At 48.0% G+C, this 21,386-nt stretch overlaps 3 protein-coding genes across 6 annotated transcripts in view; all 3 read left to right on the top strand.

Annotated features, from left to right (window-relative positions):
* Nucleotides 1-4,939: 4,939 nt before the first annotated feature.
* ccs (copper chaperone for superoxide dismutase) lies at nt 4,940-9,546 on the top strand. The gene is made up of 8 exons (XM_070993573.1): nt 4,940-5,086; nt 5,328-5,400; nt 5,987-6,124; nt 6,928-7,102; nt 7,828-7,888; nt 8,065-8,142; nt 8,337-8,440; nt 8,943-9,546. The coding sequence occupies exons 1-8, from the start codon at nt 5,063-5,065 to the stop codon at nt 9,100-9,102; spliced, it is 813 nt and encodes a 270-aa protein (XP_070849674.1). The 5' UTR covers nt 4,940-5,062; the 3' UTR covers nt 9,103-9,546.
* A 1,334-nt stretch (nt 9,547-10,880) lies between these two features.
* rbm14b (RNA binding motif protein 14b) lies at nt 10,881-21,185 on the top strand. 4 transcript variants are annotated; one of them, XM_070993572.1, is made up of 6 exons: nt 10,881-10,989; nt 12,656-13,008; nt 13,798-14,845; nt 15,175-17,773; nt 18,238-18,363; nt 19,035-21,185. In XM_070993572.1, exons 2-4 carry the CDS (start codon nt 12,660-12,662, stop codon nt 15,485-15,487), a joined length of 1,710 nt encoding a protein of 569 aa, XP_070849673.1. In that variant the 5' UTR covers nt 10,881-10,989; nt 12,656-12,659; the 3' UTR covers nt 15,488-17,773; nt 18,238-18,363; nt 19,035-21,185. The 4 variants fall into 4 exon arrangements, with proteins under 4 accessions (XP_070849673.1, XP_070849672.1, XP_070849670.1 ...); XM_070993571.1 differs by having other exon boundaries at nt 18,238-21,185; XM_070993569.1 differs by lacking the exons at nt 18,238-18,363; nt 19,035-21,185 and having other exon boundaries at nt 10,887-10,989; nt 13,777-14,845; nt 15,175-16,647.
* Nucleotides 18,237-21,386, top strand: part of actn3b (actinin alpha 3b) — a 35,560-nt gene continuing 32,410 nt past the window's right edge. The window contains exon 1 of the mRNA XM_070993567.1: nt 18,237-18,363. The gene's annotated coding sequence lies outside the window, so the exon portion shown is untranslated. The remainder of the gene's footprint in view (nt 18,364-21,386) is intronic.

The following is a 21,386-nucleotide window of genomic DNA, read 5'->3' as shown; positions in this document are numbered from 1 at the left end:
TGAAAAAGACAGATTTGTAGGCAAAATCTTCAGGCGTACTGCGACAGATTTCTCGATTTTGGGCACACTTACCCAGAGGTTCCACCGTCTGCACGGTGTGTTTTGGCGCGTATTCTCCACATAGCAAAATTGCACACATTGACAAGTATGGCGACGATCAGCTCCATTGCACACGTCGTGGACACTGTGTGGACGTTACGCGGCTGGCCCACGGGGATTGCAGACACGTGAAGGACGGAGGAAGTACACAACACGTACGATGTCACAGATACGTGGAAATCTCAGGTTAATAGCAGTACCTCTATCGTTAAGGTTCGAGCGTGTCAGTGAGAGAGAGAATCCAATGGTCCAGTTCATTTCAAGTGTGAAAACATTTTTTTGGAGGGTTTGGAACAATTACAGGAAGCTCTGGCAGACAGTGTTTGCATGGCGAGGATGTTCTTTCCTTGAATTAGGACCAGTCTTGAGTATCATACTTGAAGTTGGTGCTGCAGGTCGCAATGCCATGATAATAATATGATAGCAGCCAAGAAATCCACCAAAGGCTACCCACAAGCCCACTGTCAGACACGCCCAAATCAATCAACTGCAAGTGTCGGAGGACAGAGCTCGCACAGGTGACGACGGCGGGATCTAGGTAGGTCATGTATTGTACTTTTGGGCGCTCACATAATTGCATTGTGAAACCAGAACTAACCAGGTCAAATGTGCAACCTAACAAAGAGTTGAGGCTTGGTTCAGACAAGAAGTCAGCATAGGCAGCTAGAAAACCGGTACTGTCTGGTTTCCTCCAGAACTTTCTGGTCCCCGTTAGCATTGGAGTCTATACGGCAGCGGCTCGGCATTCCTGTCCTGTGGAGGCTCACAGGGTCCGTTTGACCCCGCAGTTCCATGTCTGTGAGCAGCACAAATTTTCCTTCATTTGGATGTAAAATGATGTGTTAAGACAGAAAATTGTGGGAGTTAGAGGAAGTTTTTAAGAACAGTTTACAGCCGCTCTCAACTTTGAGTCACCTGGTCTTAAAAAAAGCACGAAACTTAAACTTGGTTGTCGTTAAAACCGTGCTCGTCCGACAGCTCGTGTCCCATTGAAACTTCTCATTATTTTTCAACGTTAAGGTGTGGCGATGTAACGTGGCCCCAAAGAGGATGGGGTCTGAGCTCTGTTCATCACGATTTTCCATCATTTCCAATGGAGCAGCGGTCTTTTCTGATTTCCGGTTTGGACAATCTCTGAGAAACGTCCTCATTAATGTGCTGGCAGTTTGGACATATCTGCTCTAACCGCCCTGCCGCTGAACACAGCCAGTCCTGCCAAGGCTACTCAAGAAAAACAATAAAAGTCGTATCAGTGAAACCTTTGTTTAGACATTAGACATTTTGTAATAAAAGCTGCTGGCTGTAAATGTAGCTACACCAACGTGGCCCCATCCAACGCCTGCAGGAACATTTCACAGCTTTGTATATTTTGTGTCAAAAAGGGACAATGGCATCTGCGACTCTTCATACCCTTTCGGGGTGGAGTGTTTTCTCTCGGCGTGTGACGCAACGAGCTGAAAAGAGTTGTTTCTATGTCTCTGTTTCTATTGGCAGCATCCGCGTGAATGTGGAGACAAGATACGTCAGGAGTCTGCTGTTTCATCGAACACATATTTACAAAAGAACATCATTAAGAGTTGGGAATCATCACATGTCCGCTTCCAGTCACCAGGTTTACTTTTTCAGACCTCCTCCAGAGCCACAAAAGAGGTGACACAACTGTTTTCCCAGGCTGAGTGGCGCTCAACTGGCTCGACAAGACTGGGAAGTTGAAATGCTTGTTCAAAAATGGTGGCATACCCCTTTAAAAACAACACGCTGTCATGGAAAGACCCAACAACAGCAAGGCGTAAGGTCTGTTTTTAAGAGGTTTGAATAAGTTTGCTACTCCATTTCCTTTTTTATTTACTCAGCAATTTAAGATAAAGACGTTTTCAGTTGGCAGGAGCCAAGTTTAAAGCACAAACACAAGGACTTCCAGGGGGTACGATGCCTTTGTGAACACGTTAATTAACCTTGAACCGCTCGTTTTTATAACTTCATAAAAATAACTGTGAGGGAGATTAAAGATCGGAACGATTTATATGTCAGTGTCAGCCTCTTTTACGATGTCTGCTGTTTCTCATTTGACTCCAGAGTCATTGAAATGGACTCAAACACAGCATGAAGACGCCTTTAAACGTCTCTTCTACTTCCACTGCTGGTGCGTTCAAGTCCTCGGTGACCTCTCCTCTTGTTCTGACTGTCTCAGCTACTTGTTGCTGCATCCTCCGTTGTTCTCCATCACTATCTTGTCTGAGGTGTTGAGCAGCTCTGCCGCCTCCACCTGGCTGCTCCTGGTTGTTCTTCCAGTATTGATTATCAACAATTTGATTGGATTCTATCTGGTGTATTAATATTAAGATCTTTTTTAATTGTGACTTATTGCTGCTCAGCGGTTGGAGCATATAAAGCACGTGTGTCCACACACAAACACACAAGGTCAGTGGTTCGACTCCCAACTGTTCTGCTGTCTTTCAGGCAAATTAGTTCACATTTCTGCATTTCCATAAATGAAATTTATTCATTTATTATTTGAATTTTATTCAGCTCTCAGCATTCACAGTGCATCTTCTGCAGAAAACAGTAGAAGTTCGAAGTGGAGTGGGTTGAAGGGGCTTTGCAGATTACTCCCATTGGCTTACATTGCAAATAGAGGTAGAAAACAAGCTGAGCACAAGCATAAATGTCCTTAGAGCTGAACATTTTGCCACATCTGCCGAATGTAGAGACGGTGAAACATGTGCATGCATAGCTGCTGTGACTGTTAATGATATACTCCCTCAGTGTCACCTTAAACCACTGCAGCAAGACAACAGTTCATTAAAAATGCATGGCCAGAGTTTTAACAAGAAAGAACAAATTAGTTGAGGATACTTGAATGGTGCCTGAACAGCGGACGGATCAGAAAACGCTCCGTTTCTCCTCGGTCTGTTTTTACATTCATGTTCAGGTCTGATCGCTTCGCGCGTTTTGTTCCCAGCAAGTGCCGCTCGCTTCTCTTCCTTGCATTGGTCGCTGAAACACGAGCCGCCTCGCCGTCTTGAGGCTTTTAATAAGAGAATATAACAGAGTCCAGGTGAGTGCTGATGGGGTGGAGGATAGTGGCTCATTTAGTGCAAATAAAAACTCTATTGTTCTGCGCGGGGCTGTCAACACTCCCTGTCAGCACTGCCTCTGAGCGCACACACATCCACACACCCTTCTTTGTCAAATTCTTTCTTTTGCAGTCTTCCACTTCCTCCTCTTCCCCGTCGTCCCCTCCTCCGCCACCCCCTCTCACCTCCTTTCTTCCTCCCTCTGAGTCCGCTGTGGACGGCGTTGGCGTACTCATGAGGTGTCCCCCTGCTTTCTGGCTCTTTCTCGTGTGTGTTTCTGGACGTATGTGTGTGTGTGTTAATGAAACCCCCCCCCCTCTTGGGCTCAGGTGTCACCGCAGCTCTCCCTCCCCTCCTTTGCACGGGGAGCTCAGCGCCGGGGATCAACATAAGGCCGAAGGTTCCAGACAGTTTCCCATGCACCGAATAAATTAACGGCCGCTGCGTGGGTGACGTGTGCGCGTGAGGCAGCGCTTATGTGTTTTTGAGCCTGGCGCGCACTGGCTCAGCCCCGTTAAACCCTGCGGTCGTATTACTGAGCACGGGGTCAAAGGTCAACGCCAATGAGCCACCAGATACAGAAGGAGCTGTGTTCTGACTGTGCTGCCGCTCAGCCCCCTCTTGTGTAAAACATCGGCCCCTTGGTGTTGTTCTGACGTCACGGCGGCCACGTTTCTGGATCAACACACATGGTGGCGAATATGTGTCAGCCCACGGACTTATCATCCCAAATTCAGATGGAGGAGGTTTGATTTTAGAAGCTTTTATTTTAGACGTTGCGACCCAGATTTTACGCCACATCACGGTCATCTGCCATCTCCTGTGGCTCATCTGCGCTGTCATAAAAGATGCCACGAGGTATGAGAGGGATATATGGAGAGCACACACACACACACACAGACACACACACACATGCTAGTCTCCTCTGAGCCTGTAAGAACCTGAGAAGCAGTCATCAGCTTAGTGGTGGTCTCTCCCATAGCTTTAATCTGCAGATCGACCTTGTAAGAATAATCTATACACATTATGAAATTGAATTGGAGGCCACCACATGCGGCAGGAAGCAATATCACTGCCTACAACCTTCATGGTGGTTTATCCACGCACTACAATCTTCTGTGGTCCAGAAAGCCCCTCCTCCTGCAGTCTGGCCAGGATAGAAACAAACCATCACATGCTGTTTCTGCACTGTTCCTATGTGCACAACACACCTTCAGAAAACTAGTGCTTTGCATGATCTGTCTGATGATTCTTAGACACTTAGTTTTCCCTGGAGGGCAATATATCTGCTTAATACTATTGCAGTATTAGCATGATTATTGCTACTAGCAGGCGTAAAAACGTACATTTATCAATTGTTAAACTATTCAACTACTGTTTTTAAGTACAATTTTGAGGTTAAAATGCTTTCTTCACTTTATTCAGAAGTAAGCAGTGTGCATTTTGCTACACTCGGTATTTATGTGCTATCATTTACTTTGCAAATCAAGATTTTACATATACTGTACAGTATAGCATAATATGTGTGGAGGGACATTTTCCTATTTCCTTTTCCTAGATCATATTATAAGATCAGAATATGGTCTATGGTATGATAGGTGATGATATTAAAATGCAATCAATCAATCAATCAATATATTAACATCTGTGTTTTATTGATTTCAACCCGTGAAGCCGAGGACAAAGACCCTGAAAGGCTTCACTCTTCTTCGTGAGACTAAACTGCAGTGGCAGGCCGTCGTCACTTGGCGGCGGTAGCGCGCGCCGAGCCTCGCTCTGACCTCACAAACATGGCGGCGTCCGTCAGGTTCCGTTTCTAGAAAAGTGGGAAGTTATTTGTTTGATTCAGTTTTCTTTGACCCCAGGCGGCGACGCGCCGTTACGAAATGGAGTCGAAGAGACCAAGCAAGGTTTGAGAGTGGCTTTGTCGTGTTTTCGGCTCACGTTTTGCTGCGTCACGACATAATTTTAACCGTGATAAAGCAAAAACGAGCCGTATTCTGCTGCTGTTGTGGTCCGGACAGCTAAGATGATTAACAGTGTTTAGTTACATGGTTACGCAATTAGACAATAATCCAAAAATAACGCATCTGATCATGTTCATACACGCGAGCAGCTACAGGTGTTTCATGTCTGCTTCTTCCTCCGCAGCTGGAGTTCGCGGTGCAGATGACATGCGAGAGCTGCGCAGACAAAGTCAGAGCTGCTCTGGAGAATAAACCAGGTGAGAAGGCGTTTAAAGGTTCACCTGTACCGTTAAATGAGCCCTTAGTCCATCTACAGTAACTGCTGTCTGCCATTTGTGAGCGACAGCTCCTTTTAACGGTGAGTGTGTGAGTTAACGAGCAGAGGACCATGACGCAGCAGATTCTGTCAGTTGGCTCTTATCTCTCTTGTTCATGTCCTTCATGTTTTCCACTGCTCGGTGTAGATGTTAGAATATAGTTCATATATGTCAGTTTGCAGGCGAGGTTATTTACATAGCACATTTCACTCTACAGCACACTACATACAACATAGGTAACATGTGAATGCTTGAACAGGTCTGGAAAGTCGTTTCTAAGAAGTTTCTCAAAAGATCTGTGCAGTTTGGCCTCAATAGAGACTTTTTTTTTCAAGCTGGGCATGTTCAATATGCCTACAGGCAAGCTGACAGTCAAGGAAATCATCTGTGGCAACCAGCACCTGCTGTCAAAACAGACACGCCACAGAAGCCAAAGGAAACAATGTCAATGTTGTTTTGATTGTGGACACGAGCGGTCCAGCATAATGTCATTTCCCTGTGTGTCTAACGGTCGACGCGCTCGCAGGAGTGAAGTCTGTCAGCGTCGACGTCAGCAAGGAGGAAGTGCTGGTGGAATCTGCTCTGACCAGCGCGGAGGTGCAGGCTCTGATAGAGAGCACCGGGCGCAGGGCGGTGCTGAAAGGCATCGGAGGATCGGAGCAAGGTGAGGACACGGGGCACGAGGACGGCTTAAAGTCGCCCTGTGGAGGTTTCTTGTGAACAAACAAAAGTTAACATTTACATCGTCTGCAAAGCCAATTTCTTAACTATTTTAAATCTTGCATCATCGGCTAATCATCTTCACTGCCTTCTCTCTCCTGTGTATGTCCGTCCCCCACTCATGGAGAAAACAGCTCTTTAGGGCTACTCGAGGTCAAGAACTCCACAGGGAACCTTTAAGCACAATAGTTATGGTAATTTGGCCTTAAGTGAATGGATAAATCTGCAGACGAGAGTCTCCTGAAATAGAGGCGACTAAAAGCTATGAATGCTGCCGTCCCTTATCTCCCCGCAGGAGAAAATGCTTGATAATTGACACTTAAATGTCGTCCACTGTTGAGACACTGCTGCTGTTCACGCATGTCATCCTGGACAAACACACCACAGGTTGAGAGCTCCGAACAGAAGTGTGACTGCACCTATTTTGCAGCCACACTGGTGGAGCGCCAGGTCGGCTTTGTGGTGCACGTTCAGCACGGCTGACCTCTCAGAAAATGCTGGTTATGGCTGATTTGCTCCTGCATAACATGTCAGGCGAGTGTGTGTTCTGGCTGATATAAAAATAGCTGCGTGGCTGCGTGCGACAGTCTCCCTCGGATAAACTCAAATGTGAGCAGAGAAACATAATCTGATGACAGGCCGTCACTCGAATGCATTCGTTTGCCTGGATGTGAGGATGCTGAGCGCGGATGAGCTCGCGGCCCGAAACGCACACATTGTTTTAGGCTCTCTGTGTGTTTGTGGCAGACCTCGGTTCGGCGGTGGCCATGCTGGCCGGTGTAGGAAGGATCCAGGGGGTGGTGCGCTTCCTGCAGCTGTCTGAAGCTCGCTGCTTGATTGATGGGACCATCGACGGGTTGGAGCCTGGACTCCACGGCCTCCACGTCCACACCCTGGGGGACCTCACGCTGGACTGCCTCAGGTAGGGCTGTCTCAGTGCCATTGGTTCGTGCTTCCACTGAGCTTCCAAGTCAGAGCTGTAATTTTCAGCGCCGTGCCAGGTGTCATGTTTTTACATTTGTAGCTTCTCTTGACGTTTCTGGATGAGGCTTTGAACGTTTGCTGTCACGTTATGTGATGTCGTCACCCCGAACAAACAGAAAATCCTCAGTTTGGATAAAGTTATTCATCTGATTCAATGATTGAATCAACTTTGTTTAAAGAATATACCTTGGTTTCGTCAATATCAATACATGTAGGCACTCATTGAATTTTGCTATTAGACTGGAATCTATTTGTACACATAGTATACTATACTACTAATAAAGTGATGTGGCCTATTCTCTGTCAGCAGGACAGAAGCAGCACTCACAGTTAAACTTACACTGCATCATTAATTCATGAATTCATGCATCGTTATGAAGTAAATGTTTGACATGTAGTGGCTGTAGAATAATACGATCACCTGCTACAATCTCCCCTGAAATTGAAGGTGATCCGGTCGGTTTCACGCTCCCTCGTCACGTGCTGTGACTGTCCTGTGATTGCATCGTTTCTTCGAGGAAAATTGGATGCGAGTGCAGTTTTTCCTCTTTCAGGAAACAGACAGCGATCCGGCTGTCTTTGCCATAGCAGCGCCAAGAATGATACCACTTAGGAAATGGTCTGTTTCCCCTTTAAACTATATTCAGTGTATTCTTTTCATAGTTGTGGAGAGCACTATAACCCCCTTGGAAGACAACACGGCGGTCCAGGAGACTCTGAAAGGGTACAGTCACATCTCCTCTTTTGAAGAAAACATAGATATATTGAAGTTTTGAGACAGCTTGCCAAAACATTTAGATAAAAGCAGATCAAAGCTTTAATAAAGCTTCAACACGAGCCAATTGACTGTGTGTCGTGTGTCGTGTGGAACTCCTCTCACATGCGGCATCGTTGTTTCAGCATGTAGGTGATCTGGGGAATATTGTGGCTGGACCAGACGGCAGAGCATCATTTAGAGTAGAGGACAGTCAGCTGAAGGTAACACGCACGCACACACACACACACACACACACACACGTATGGCACAATAATTAGGCAGGTACTTACAGTGTATTGAGCTCAGCAAAGTCTCGGGAAGCAAAGATCTCATTTATCAACATCTAATTTCCAAAGCAATGCCAGATGGCAGCTGTTGATTTCCTCTTCACTGATACCTTGGTTTCACGCTGCAGGTGTGGGACGTGATTGGCCGATCGCTGGTTGTGGATGCAGGGGAGGACGATCTGGGTCGAGGCAGTCACCTTCTCTCCAAACAGACTGGGAACTCTGGGGAAAGGTGGGTCAACACGGCGGTCTGAGTTGCCATCATCTCTTTTGAATCTGTAGTATGTGATGATGTTAGTTTGGATTGCATTATATTGCAAGGTGTTTCTATTAATTTGTCCACTGCCTGTTTATACAGAGGCTGTATGTGTAAGGTCACTGTGCTAATTGTGCTGCAGTGTGAGATTGACCCCATTTACACGTGATACCTAAATGCGATGCATAAAAAACAGGTTGTTCAAATTCAGAGTGTGAGCAAGTGAGAGGGTCGGAAGACACGTCTCCAATCACTGATTATACGCCTGTTCTTTGCTTAAAGCGCCATGAGTTGCGTTATTCAGCAGAACTGCATGAAAAACATACAGGAGAGAAAGGAGTGATATGGTGAAACAGTCTCATCTCAGTGTCAGTTTAGTGGCTGTGCTGGAGCTTTTGATATATCACGATATTCATCAGCAGCTATGCAAAACTAGCAGCTCCAGATTCGAGGCTGAATACAACATTTCTCTCCTCAGACTGGCCTGTGGGATCATCGCCCGATCAGCTGGTCTTTTCCAAAACCCCAAACAGATCTGCGCCTGCGACGGGGTCACGCTGTGGGAGGAGAGAGACAGGCCGATAGCTGGGAAAGGCCGAAGCAAGGCCAACGCGGAGACGCCGGCGGCGCACCTCTGACGGCGAACCACACCTGTAAGCTGTGTTTGAGCAGAGAGAGCGCGGCGAAGGGAAGCGCAGAGGACGTCTGTCGGCGAGGGTGAAGCGAGGAGGAAGAAGCACTGAGGAATACGTTTCCAGACAGCTGGAGAGACGACCAAAGACAAATGACCTTATTTTCTTTTAATTGTTTCTCTCTGATAAAATCAAACGCTCTTACAGGCGCAGTGAGGGTCCTCTGAGGAATCTAAAAGCACTGAATCAGATTTCAAACCGTCGAGGAGTTTGTAATAGTCACCTCTGATCAACCAGATGTCCGTTAATAGTGTGATGTTTGTGGAGCACATAACAACCTCTGACAAGACTGTCTGAACTGATGCACTAAGAAGACTTAAGCTATCCATTTTGGCCGTGTACTGGCGGGATAAATAAGCTTCAATTCGTCATTAAAGTGTCTTAACTTAATTATGTAAATCGAGCCTCTTAAAAGTATTAGTAGTAAAAACATCCTGCTACTCTCAGGTCCGTGTCCATCAGAGGGAAACACTGCGGACTAGCTCAGAAAAAATATATCCAAAAACATATCAACATACGTCATTTTAGGAGGGAAATCAACACACACACAGGAGTAAAAAGTGGTGTGAAAAGACAGCAGAAAAGACAACACTGAAAGCTGGAGAAATGGCTGAAACGTCCAGGCTCAGCAGCATCAGCAGGAGGGTGACAGATTCATGGATCCACCGCAGTGATCCCTTCTTTTATGTGTGGGTACGTTACTGAAAAGCTTGGGAACCTCAGCGCTAACGGGGGACACGGGGAGGGAACGCGGCCCGCCGTTTGCTGCGTTTTAAGTCCATGAGGTGGTGTGAGTGACTCGGGCAAGAGAGATCTGAAAGAGCCTGAGAGAGAGTCAGATTCCAGGCAGAGCGAAAGGGCGAGAGGGGGTGAAGGTTTGAGGGACTGTGTGCTCAGCTGTTTTTAAGTGTACGGTTCCTTCATGGTTGCCAACTTTAGATCCATACAACGCAGGAAATGGACATTTTTTGAGCTTCAGACGCTCTGCTGTCTTCTCACCTCCACCCGCTGACACGTGTTGATTTCTGTTAACGCACATTTTCCCTCTGGATGAAGTCATCAGTATTGGGACATTGTGTGCGCCGTATTGTGCGTTTGTGCGCACGTAGCAAGTTTTTGCATTGATTTTCCAAATTGAGCTGCTGTCTTGTCCCTGTGACGCCTGAATAAGCTCATCGAATTTTCCCCCCAAATGTTCAGCCGCTGCTCTTTTTCCATTTGTGTCCGAGGGCTGAGAATGCAACTAATGACTGTTTATGTTATTGATCGATATGTGGATTGTTTTAGATGAATAATTTAGACAAGAGAATGCCAGATAATAGTGAAAATGCCCATAGCCTTATTTTGTCTGACCATTAATCCAGATAATGTTGACTTTACAATGATATAAATGAATAAAAAGCAGCAAATCGTCACATGTGAGAAGCTGGAACCACTTGTTTTCCCTAAACTTCGCAGCCCTGCTTGATGTATTCATCTGAATGAATATCCCTCTGCACCAGCTCTCCTTTCTGCACAGGTTTGTTTGCACAGCACACAACCAGCTCTTTAATTGCACCCCCTCGCCTGTTTCCTGTCCCTTCTGGAGCACAGTCTCGTGGCTGAATGGTTAATAACGCCTCTTCAAAATAAAACAAGGCTTGCACTGGCTTTGTGCACGTGTGCCGTGCGTGTTTGAGTCATTTCATGAGGAGTTTTGTGAGGATTCAGCATCATCTGGGTGCAGCAGGGGCAGCAGCGGCAGCAGCCCTCCCCCTCTGCAGCCTCTCCAGCAGTATGCCCGACATGCAAACGGAAGCAGGCGCTACCATTTTGAAACACAGCACCGCCTAGGTAAGATGGTAGATCCTTTTATTTAATCGCCTTTTCTGCAGTATTATTCTCATCTGGGCCGCATGGGAGGTAATTAATTCCGATTCGTCTTTAAGCTCAGCTGTTTTCGACCTGCATGTTGTAGCTCAGACGCTGTTCGACCGTGTTGTCGCGCAGGAAATCCGTCCTGTGCGGAGAAAATGCTCGGTACATTGTATCGATCTCCCTTTGAGAGCCAGTTGTTGCAGCGGATATTATGTGTTTAGCAGCCTTGTTGCGCGTAACAGAGCAAAACAAGTGTTTATTTATTTATTCCTCCGCGGATGTTTTCGCCTTGTGGCTTGTTTTGCTTTGGAGCGAAACCGACAAGCATCCCGTCTCGCCATTCAGCTTCCTCCTTTTTTTTACAGCCAGCGTGGAGAATGCGTTAAAACTGTGTTTAAGCAACTTGATCGTGTCTTTTCGCCCCTTTTCGCCTCTAAATAACCCGACTTATGAAAATGTGTTGACTCAGCGTCGCGCTGCGTCATCAGAAAACCAGCTTCCCCCTGGTTATGCCTCAAATGAACCCAGCGGTAACGCAGCAGCCATGTGGGACATGGGGGGTGCGCTCACATATGCAGCACACAAACACTGAAGGGGACTACTTGCATCTTGTTTAACATGTTTTCTACGAGCAGCAGCAGCAATATGAGGAGGAGGAGGAGGAGGAGGAGGTGCACTTCAAGTCAGAGGCAGCTGGCCGGAGCCTTAACCGAAAAATAGAAATGTCATTCTCTGGTGTCATGTTCCACTTTGCCCTTTGATTTACAGCCAGCCATAAAGGTTGTTCAGGAGGAGGAAAGGTGTAGAGACACACTCGAGTTCGACCTGTAGATTCAGACGCTGGCGAGGAGGGAAGGGAGGCAGCTTTCTCAACACAAAGGGCTCCATTCTGCATGAGGGAAGTCTGGAAGTGTGTGTAATGCCACAGGAATTGATGCACGGTGCTTTCACTGGAGGGTTTTGGGGTAGAAACGCTGCTGAGTGGGTGACTCATAGCTGTATGGGTAATCGCAGCCTCCACCATCCTTTAAAGATCTCCTCCTGACCTCCTTTGCATGATAAACACATTGGAAACACGCAGCTGTAATCACAGACGTGACGTGTTTCCCCGGCTCCCCCACAGAAACCCTGCTCTGTTCGGCTGTCTCACCTGATTTTGAGTTTATCTGACCCGAGTGGCCAGCGCGCAGGCAAATGTGAGGCCTGTGTGGGTTTTAATGTGCCGCATTTGCATGACAATCTGGCAGAGTGCACGTGCAGATCATAGGCGTTTATAAAATCGAGTGAAAGCGTCTCGAACGTGTTATTCGCGTACTTAATCTCTGGCTCCTCACTATTTTATTTGCAATTTTTCTGCATAATTAACAGAAGTTTCATGCTGGAGAAATGGAGTCAGCCCTGGAAAAGACACAAAATAGCCGGGTCAGCTATGTCCCTGTGTGCTGCTGTCCACCCCTGTATTGAGACAATTGCACTCCAGTGCTTCCCTCTCCTCACCCGACTACCGCAGAGCCAAACGTGTGGTTTTGTGCTCACTCAGTGGTTGTTACAGCTGTGACAGCCCATAGTTGTACTGTGCAGTTAATCCCCTCACTTTATCTCTGACTGCAGCGAAGTACATCACTCCTCTGTTTCTCTGCAGCGCCATGGACAAGAGCAACACAGTGAAGCTCTTCGTGGGCAACCTGGCGTTGGACACCACGCAGGAGGAGCTGTCAGCCATCTTTGAACCCTACGGCCAGGTGGTCAGCTGCAGCGTGCTGCGACAGTTTGCCTTCGTCCACCTGCAGGGTGAGGGCGCCGCCGAGCGCGCCATCCGGGAGCTCAACGGACGGGAGTTCCGGGGACGGAATTTGGTGGTGGAGGAGTCGAGGGGAAGGCCGCTGCACTCCACCAAGGTGTTTGTGGGTAATCTGAGCGGGATGTGCACCACTGAAGACCTACAGCAGCTGTTCCAGACGTTCGGAAAAGTTCTCGAGTGTGACAAAGTGAAAGGTGAGTGTAACATTTGAATTGTGACGTTGTCCCAGTCATGTCCCCCTCAACTTGTGTTTGATGTTAGTTAGTGAAGTCATGCTGTAGTGCGGGCAAGAGATGGTATCTGACGGTGTTAAGATGCTGAGAGATTTTGAGTGCGTTTAGAAGTCCTACTGCATAATTTGCGGTCTGTCCACGTGATGTGCTGCAAACCCGGTTCCAAGAAGGTTGGGACGCTGCGTAAAACATGAAGAAAACAGAATGCAGTCTGCAGACAAAATGTTCCTGCGCCCATGTAGTAATATCCTTCATACATTCATGTGTTCACAATGGCCAAGCCTTTCCAGGACGCCCCTTTCATGCCAATCCTGATACCATCGCCTGTTACCAATCAACCTGTTTACCTGTGGGTGTTTCCAAATGGGTGTTTTTGCAGCATTCCACATCTTTCCCAGTCTTTGGTTGCTCCTGTCCCAACTTGTTTGAAAGGTGCTGCTGCATCAAAGCTGATGAGGTGACACATTAAATACATTGTCTTTGTGCTGTTTTCAATAGAGTACATGTCAAAAAGGAAGAGCAGCTTATCACATTCTGTTTATTTATGTCTTACGCAGCAACTTTTTTGGAATCAGGTTGCATGATACACAAATATAAAGTTGTCCTTGGTGTAAAGATGGACAAGGTGGTTTTCTTAGGAAGAATGTATACTTTTTCTTAGAAGTAATAAGTAAGTGCCTGTGGCTACGGCACTGTGGTCCTAACTGTTGTCCCTGCGCTCAATGACAGCCAGGCATTCCTCTTCCGCAGGCTATGCCTTTGTCCACATGGAAAACAAGGAGGATGCCCTCCAGGCCATCGAGGCCCTGCATGGCACCTCGTTTAAAGGCCGCCCCCTGTCTGTAGAGCTGTCCAAGGTCCAGCCCAGCAAGCAGGCCCCTACAGGAAAAATCCCCTGTGTTAACTGTGGAAAACAGGGCCACTATGCTGGAGAGTGCCCTGTGGGGAAGCCTTCTCTGGAGCAGTACCAGAGTCAGGCAGCGGTCCTGGCCGCCGCCGCCGCTGCAGCCGCCGGCCTGCCACTACAAGTCCAACAAAGCGTGCACAATTCAGTCTACAACACCTCCACCTTTGATCCCACATATGCAGCTCTCACTGGGATCACCACAGGCACACGCACTGATGGAAACCCAGTGAATCCAGCTGTTTATGGTGCCCTTGCCAGCCAGGTGTATGGTGCCAATGTTGCCAATCAGCTTTATGGAACGGTGGCCAATCAGGCAGCTCTTACGTCGGGCGCCACCCAAATGTACAGCTCGATGACCCCCAACATCTACGGCCAAATGGCTGCAACCCCGGCGGCTGCTGCTGCGGCTGCTGCAGCTGCTGCCTACACAACTCCGGTTTACACCCCAACTGTGGCCAATCCCCCTGTCTATCTGGCTGCTGCTCCTGGAATAGAAATGCAGACGGCAGCGGCTGCGGTCAACCCGGCCTACACTGTATCTCCAGCGATTTATGGTGCCGCCGCACCAGCCTACGCTCATATAAGCGCCATGGGAGCAGCGGACCCTACCACAGCCATCTTTGAGGCAGCCAGACAGGCGCATTACTTTGCCCAGGGCCAGCAGGTGGTGGCCGAGCAGCAGTCAGTGGCTGCCGCAGCAGCAGCGGCCGCGGTGGCAAAGTCTGGCGAGAGGGACCGTAGTCCCCTACGGAGGTCGGTACCTCTGCTGCCAGACCCCGTGATGAAGCCGTTCATGTACCAGAGAGCCAAGCCGCGCCGACCCCTGCTCCCCACGCCGGCTGGAAGATCAGCAGAAGAGGCAGTGGAGGCTGCAGAGGACCCCATGGCCAGGTAGGACATGATCCTTGACTGTCTTTACCATCAGCTCTGCAGCACCACTGAAACACGCCCAGAGAGAGCTGACTTTTAGTTCCTCTAATACTATCCTTTCAAGCTGTTTTCCTCCAGGTATCTGATTTTGTTTTTAATCATGCTTTTACAACCTTGTAGGCACATTTCTCATGTCTGATTATTGCGTTTTTAGATTTTTATTGCTACGTGTTACTGTCATGTCATTGCCAAGTGCCACAATAAGTGCCCATGCTGTCCTCTTCCGACTGAAAGCCTTCTCACTCTCCCTTAATCCATCCCTCTCTGCTCCCCTTCCTCACATCTCTTAGGTACTATGCAGAGTACTACCAGCAGCTGCAGCAGTACCCCCAGTTCCAGTATGCCTACCCACCGCCGAACACCATGACAGCCATCCCTGGCATGCCGGGAGTGTCAGCAGTCCCTGCTGTGCCCACGATGTCCGCCCAGCCAGTTGCCACGCTGGACGCCCTCAGGCCAGTGGTCCCCACAGCTGCGGCAGTGGCAGCCGCCATGGCTGCGCCCAGGGTGTATGAGCCGCCGTTGCCGCCGCCCACGCGCAAGGAGGCCATCCTCCGCCGCCCCGAACTCTCCCTTCACACGCCTGAGCCCCCCTTCCGATAGTCGCACACAACTCTCTGCCCCCACCCCTCCCTCTTTGCCCTGTACCCCACCCCCCCATCTCCTCTTCCACCCCAAACTTGAACACCTTACAGCAGCTGTACGTGTGTGTATGTGAGTTTGTGTGTGTCTGGGGGCTCTGAGTGTGTGGGGCGGGGTTTGAACCTGGGGGTTTATTAACCTGCTTTACGAGGGACTTGATCAGCTAACCTTGGTCCTGTTTGCATCCACACAGTGCAGCCATGAAAGGGAGGCTCTCATCTGTCGTACGGGCATTCTTTGTGCTTCTCAGTTTTACTTTTTATCGTGCCAGTCTCACACTTGTGCCAGTATTAGACTGATCCAGTCAGTCGTTTCATATGCCTTTATTTCCACAACCCAGTTATGATTTTCTAAGGCCAAATCTACGATAAGAGACATCGGTTTTTGAACCTATCAGCCATCCTCCTTCGGCCTAGATGATCAGTTAGGGCAGCTAATTTGAAACCTTTTTTGCCTTATGTTGAAGAGTTTAGATATCTAATCAGATGAGAAGTCAGATAAACACATATTGTGTCCTGGCTGTATTGCATCGTGCCCGGCAGAACCAAGGTTGTTTTTTTTGGGGTGGGGTGGGGTGTTTGTCTTGAATGTGACGTGGATGTATGTCTGAACGAGTGCAAGACTGAGACATGTGCGGGCTCCTGACCTTGCAGCACACAAACGCAGCAGCTAAGACTGCGCCTTGCAGAAAAAAAAGTAAAGCACACACACAATGCGTACTGTAATGTATGTTTGGATCTCTCCTTGACCCCCCCCCCCCCCCCTCGCCTGTACTCCAACTACAGCTGGAAGACACTGCTTCACCTCTCTTTCTCTTTCTAACTACAGCTGCCTACCTCTAACAGTAAATTTCAGTGCAGAGTCTCTCCGGCTCTATTATATTCCACACCTTTCACCCAGTCAGCATTTCATTTCCTGCTCCTCGGATAAGTGCAGGGTCAGCAGTTTACGGAGGGAGGAGCCGGATTATGGCGACAATGACTTTTGTAGATATTCTGTATTAAGTCCTCCTACATGTTCAGAGGCCTTTTTTTAAAGAATACTTTATGTGTTTTTGTTTGTTTTAATGTAGTTTACATGTGATACAAGTCAAACTGGGGTGTGATGAATTGTAAATGGGGGGAAAAAAACATGCGTGACTACTGAATGAGCTGTTTACAAAGGATCTTTACACTGCATCCTATTAGGAATCGTGATATGTGACAAGCTCAATTACGTGCCTATAAGCTTTGAGTGAAGTGCATTAAGTGGAGGGATCTCCCATTTTTAAGTGCTTTTGACTTTTTAATCATTTCAAACGGGGCGTCGGGAGCCCTACGGAGCTTAGTATCCAGCAGCGGCGCTTTCTCGTGGACTCCTGTGTCAGATTTGTTTCATGTCATACAGTTTTCGATAAAAAAAAGCCACAAACTGAGACTCGCGGGCTCGTGATTAGCCGCTGGTTTTAAGCAGGAACGTCAGTGATAGCACCAATGAAGCGAGAGACGGGGCAGTGTCTTCCAGTTGCCCCGACTGTCCTACTTTTTCCAAATACCAGACCTGCTTCAGATTGCAATTGCAAAGATATTTTAGCGTGTGTTTTAATCTGGTTGTTGGATCCGGTGGGTGCGGTTTTGCTGCATCAGGATAACAAAAGCATGACTTTTGGACATCCGTCAGCTTCCGCCCATTCGATTCTACAATCACTTAAAACAATCGCTCGGAGCTTCTTCGCAACTACTGTTTGGCAGCGGTCTGATGCACATGCAGACATGCCCTCTGAAATCACCTTACTGCCTCGCTGTTCCCCCCCCCCCCCCCTTCCCCGTGTGGTTTTTAGTGGTTAAGTGACTTTTGCATCTCACAGTGTAATCTTTCTGTGTTGTATATACAAACACATACCAGTTGCATCCTTTGTAGAATTATGTGGTTTGCGAAATGTCTTGTTTGCCATGTTTGAGACCGTATTTTTTAGAGAAGTATTTTAATTTTGCCTTTTTTTAGGAAAAGACAAAAACAAAGTAAAAAAAAAAATCAGCATGCTTTTTATTGAGAATATGTATACTATAATCATTATTATAATAAAGAATGTTTGGCTGACTACTGTGGTTAAAGAAAGCAAAGGGTTTGGACATTTCCCCTTCTTGTTTATGTTGTTCTTCTCCACTATCTGTTTCTCTTGTGTAAAATGACCACCAGACCCATTTGACTGGGGACCCAGGGGGAGACAGGTGTAGATGTGGCCCAGCTTTGCTCTCTTTGGTCAGGGTAAGTGCGGGTTGGTGCTCCTTTCTCTCTCCAGCCTCTCAAATTGGGTGCAAATCCAGAATTATGTGCAGGGGTTTGCACTTGACCAAATTTGATTCTGGCAAGACAGGCTTGGTACGGTCCTTTAAATTGATTTTCATGCAGAAAAGGACATTTTAGGCACTGTGAAATCATGCTGAGAGCTGGGGAGAGGCACACAGATAGAATGGCCTGGGTGCATTTTGATCTGTGGAGCAGTCCTGTTCCTGGGGTTGATGGGTGTGCGTCTGGTCTGGTCTGGTCTGGTCTCTCCCTGCTGCACCAAATTCTCCCCCTCCGTGTGTCTCTGTGTCCACTCCACTCTCTAGACCTGCATGTGTGATAATCTGTAACTCTGCCGCAAAAAAAAAAGACAAAAAAACAAAACAAAAAAAAAACAACCCCGCGACAGTCCAGCTCTGAACTAACTATCTCAACTGAATTAGGTCACCGTGCCACCTGGAACAGGCAGCGTGAAGCCGTGCGTGAGCGTGGCGGCGTGAGCCATGGGGAGGACTTTTAGTGCGACGCCACCGCAGTGGGAACTTGTTCTCTCTCTCTTCACCACCAAGGTAAATGAAAAGCAAAACAAAAACAAAAGCACTGACCTCCTTTCTCCCCCCCACCTGCCGCCCCTCCTTTGACTGTGCCTTGACCAAACACTCCTCCCCCTCCTCTCCTCCACCATCACCACCTCCTCCTCTCCCCGATCCGTAACTCCTCTGCTGCAATGGCAGCGCCATCGGTGGGGGTGGCGGGTGGGGGCGGGGTGGGGCTAGGACCCCCTCCACAAGACTGAGTCCTGCATACAAGGAGACTGACTGTGCCTCTCTGTCCCGCTGGAGTCTGAGCTAGTGAATAAAGGGAAGTGTGTGAGTGTGTGTGTGAGCGAGAGAGAGCATGGATGTCTGAAGAACTTTCTGGGTGGTGTTTCACTGATTAGCGAGGCTTGGCACATGCGGACACACCCTTCCCCTCCCCCTGCCCGCTAGTCAACTCCTCTCCACCGCCGTATTCGCCGCCCTCACCCCCCCTTCCCTCCCTTCTCCCCCTCCCTCTTCCCTCCTCCTCCCACCTCACTGTCCCTATGCGCCTCTCCTCTCCGCCGTCCACACACACATAGCGCTTTTTCCGCCGCCACCGCCGTCGCCACCTTGGATCTGGGTTCGTGGCTCTGGCTCGGACGCAACTTCCCAGAACCATCCACCTGACCCAACCTCCCCACCCTCCTTTGTTACCGTAGAGGCCTGGGCGTGCCAATGGACAGTGTATGTGTGGTGGCCCAACGCCGGACTCAGTAACATGACGCAGAGAGACTTCGGTGTTGGACAAGTCGCTTTGCTAAAACTGTTGAATGCTGGGTTTGCTCCGCATGGCTGTGCAAGGGATCTTAACTCCTGTGTGCCAAAAAGAACGTAGCTCCATTACATCTAAAGTGACAAATCAACCTCAAACTATGGAACAATTTTCTTACCATTGGGCCCCTCACAGCCTGTGTTGCCAGTCAGAAACATCCTATAAGATAGGCCTAGGTATGAGGCCAGTCTGACCTGTAGATTCTCACCAATCTCAGGGTTCCTATAGGACTTTTCTGGTACGGCAGCTCTAGTTCTCGAATACTGGAATGGGCTGGATATGTGCTCTGAGTGACTTGTACGTGTTCTTACCTGTTAAGATTGTCTGTGTGCTGAGATAGAGAGCTCGCGCCTCGCACACACGATCCCACAGTCGCAGGCTTTCAGTATGTCAAACGAGTTGTCCGCCATTTGCTCTGACAGCTGCGAGATGGAGTCGAGACAAGGCGGGCGTTGCCTTCTGTCAGCCTGACAAAGGGAAGGAGGGAGAGGGAAGGAGGGAGAGGGAAGGAGGAGGACAGGAATGAATAGTTGAGTTGATTATAAGGTGAGTTGGTAGTGGAAGGTTCAAAAGCTGCTCCCTAACCTCACCTTCCTGATCTTGGAGGACCCTATTGTTGATGCCACAGTAGATGCACAGACCAGATTCTTATTCTGAAAAGGGCCGTTTTTACACAGGACATTTTATTGTCCGTAGTGTATGCAGATAGTGCAGCTTTGACTCTGAGGTGTCTGTTTCTAGGATGTGCTTCATGCCCCCAGCATAAAGAAAATGTCATTTTTTCACAGCATCAAATTCAAGCACATGTAGGCAGGAATTCATGAGCCAGTTTTCTGAGAATCGCCCTGAAAACAATGCAGCTTTGGACTGAGTAGATTAAGTGCAGGCTCCCTTCCAGGCCTCCATGATCAGGGCGTGTGGTGCTCCAGTTTTTTTTTTTCCTCCAGCCACCCCATCCTCCCCACTCTCCCAGCTCCTCACTAAAGGCTTCGTCGGGTGCTTTTCGAGTCTGGGCTTCCCGTGCTTGGGTGAATGCAGCCGCGCATCTTTTTAAACCCCCCCCTGCTCTGAATTCACAGTCGCACCGTACTGACAGCCAAAGCTCGCTGCAGCCTCCTCCCTACTTCCACTTCCTCACCCACTCTCCCCCTCGCCTTCTGTGGTTTGGACAGCTGAAGAACTGTAATCCAGATGCTCTTTGTGCGCCATCTCTGTGTTGTGTTGTTCTGACGGGATCCCACAGGTTGCATCTGTCCTCCTGCAGCAGGTGTCAGCTGAGATGTGCGAGCACGCGCATCTGGAACACGCTCCGGTTTGGTTTGAGCACAACCAATAGACCTAATTGCCTTTTGCAGTAATGAGATTCAGTAACCGCTGTGACCATGATTATTCCAGCACAGATGTGAATTGCAGATAACTGCCGCATCCTTTCATCGGATAAAAGACGTTAGCAGCAGACGAACATACCTTCGTTACCTCATCCACACAGGGTGCATACACCACCCGAGGCCAAGTCTGTCTTTCTCCATGGTCCATATTATTATCAAAACTTAGCTGCATCATGTTTACAGTGATCAACACATCCAATTCCCTCAGCTCAGCAGTAGCACAGTACCTAATGGTACCCACAAATAGTCACACAGTAGCTAAGCTTCCTCAAGTAGGTTAATGGACCAAGCAGGGTGTAGTTACACTTAAATGCCTGATTAATTATAATATAAATTATCCTGGCTTCCAAAGACACATCAAGGGTGACTGAATAATGTGTCACCTCGAGAGGAGAACAGTCAGCTGATTTTAAGGAAATTTGTTCCAGCACAAAGTTGAATGGGACTGGGGGGGTTTAACTGATGAATGTTAGATGAAATCTCTGCATCAACATGTTTACTGTGAGTGACATCCTGATATAAATGCAAATTATATTGTAAGGTTGTATATGCATATATATGCCTTTTAATCTGTATTTCTTAAAACCTTCTGAGGCATTTTTCAGTCTGCATGCAAAACATGAATAAATTATAAATTTTTTTTCAGAAAAGTGCCTGAATCTCTTTTATTCTAATTGAATTCTGTATTGGGGCAGCTGACGCAGAAGGTAATGAATATTGCTTGAGAGACTATTTAATATCCTTCAGTATGATCGAAAATAAGCAGTATAAACTATGCATTTACCTGCAGCCTGGTAGATGGTTTGAGATGCTGTCAGTCTTCGCAGCTCTTGAATAGGCCCAGGGATACT

The sequence above is a fragment of the Chaetodon trifascialis genome, chromosome 23 (assembly GCF_039877785.1).
Source record: "Chaetodon trifascialis isolate fChaTrf1 chromosome 23, fChaTrf1.hap1, whole genome shotgun sequence".
Classification (NCBI taxonomy): Eukaryota; Metazoa; Chordata; class Actinopteri; order Chaetodontiformes; family Chaetodontidae; genus Chaetodon; species Chaetodon trifascialis.
Note: the sequence above shows the minus strand (reverse complement) of the source record. Positions and strands in the feature narration are given on the sequence as shown.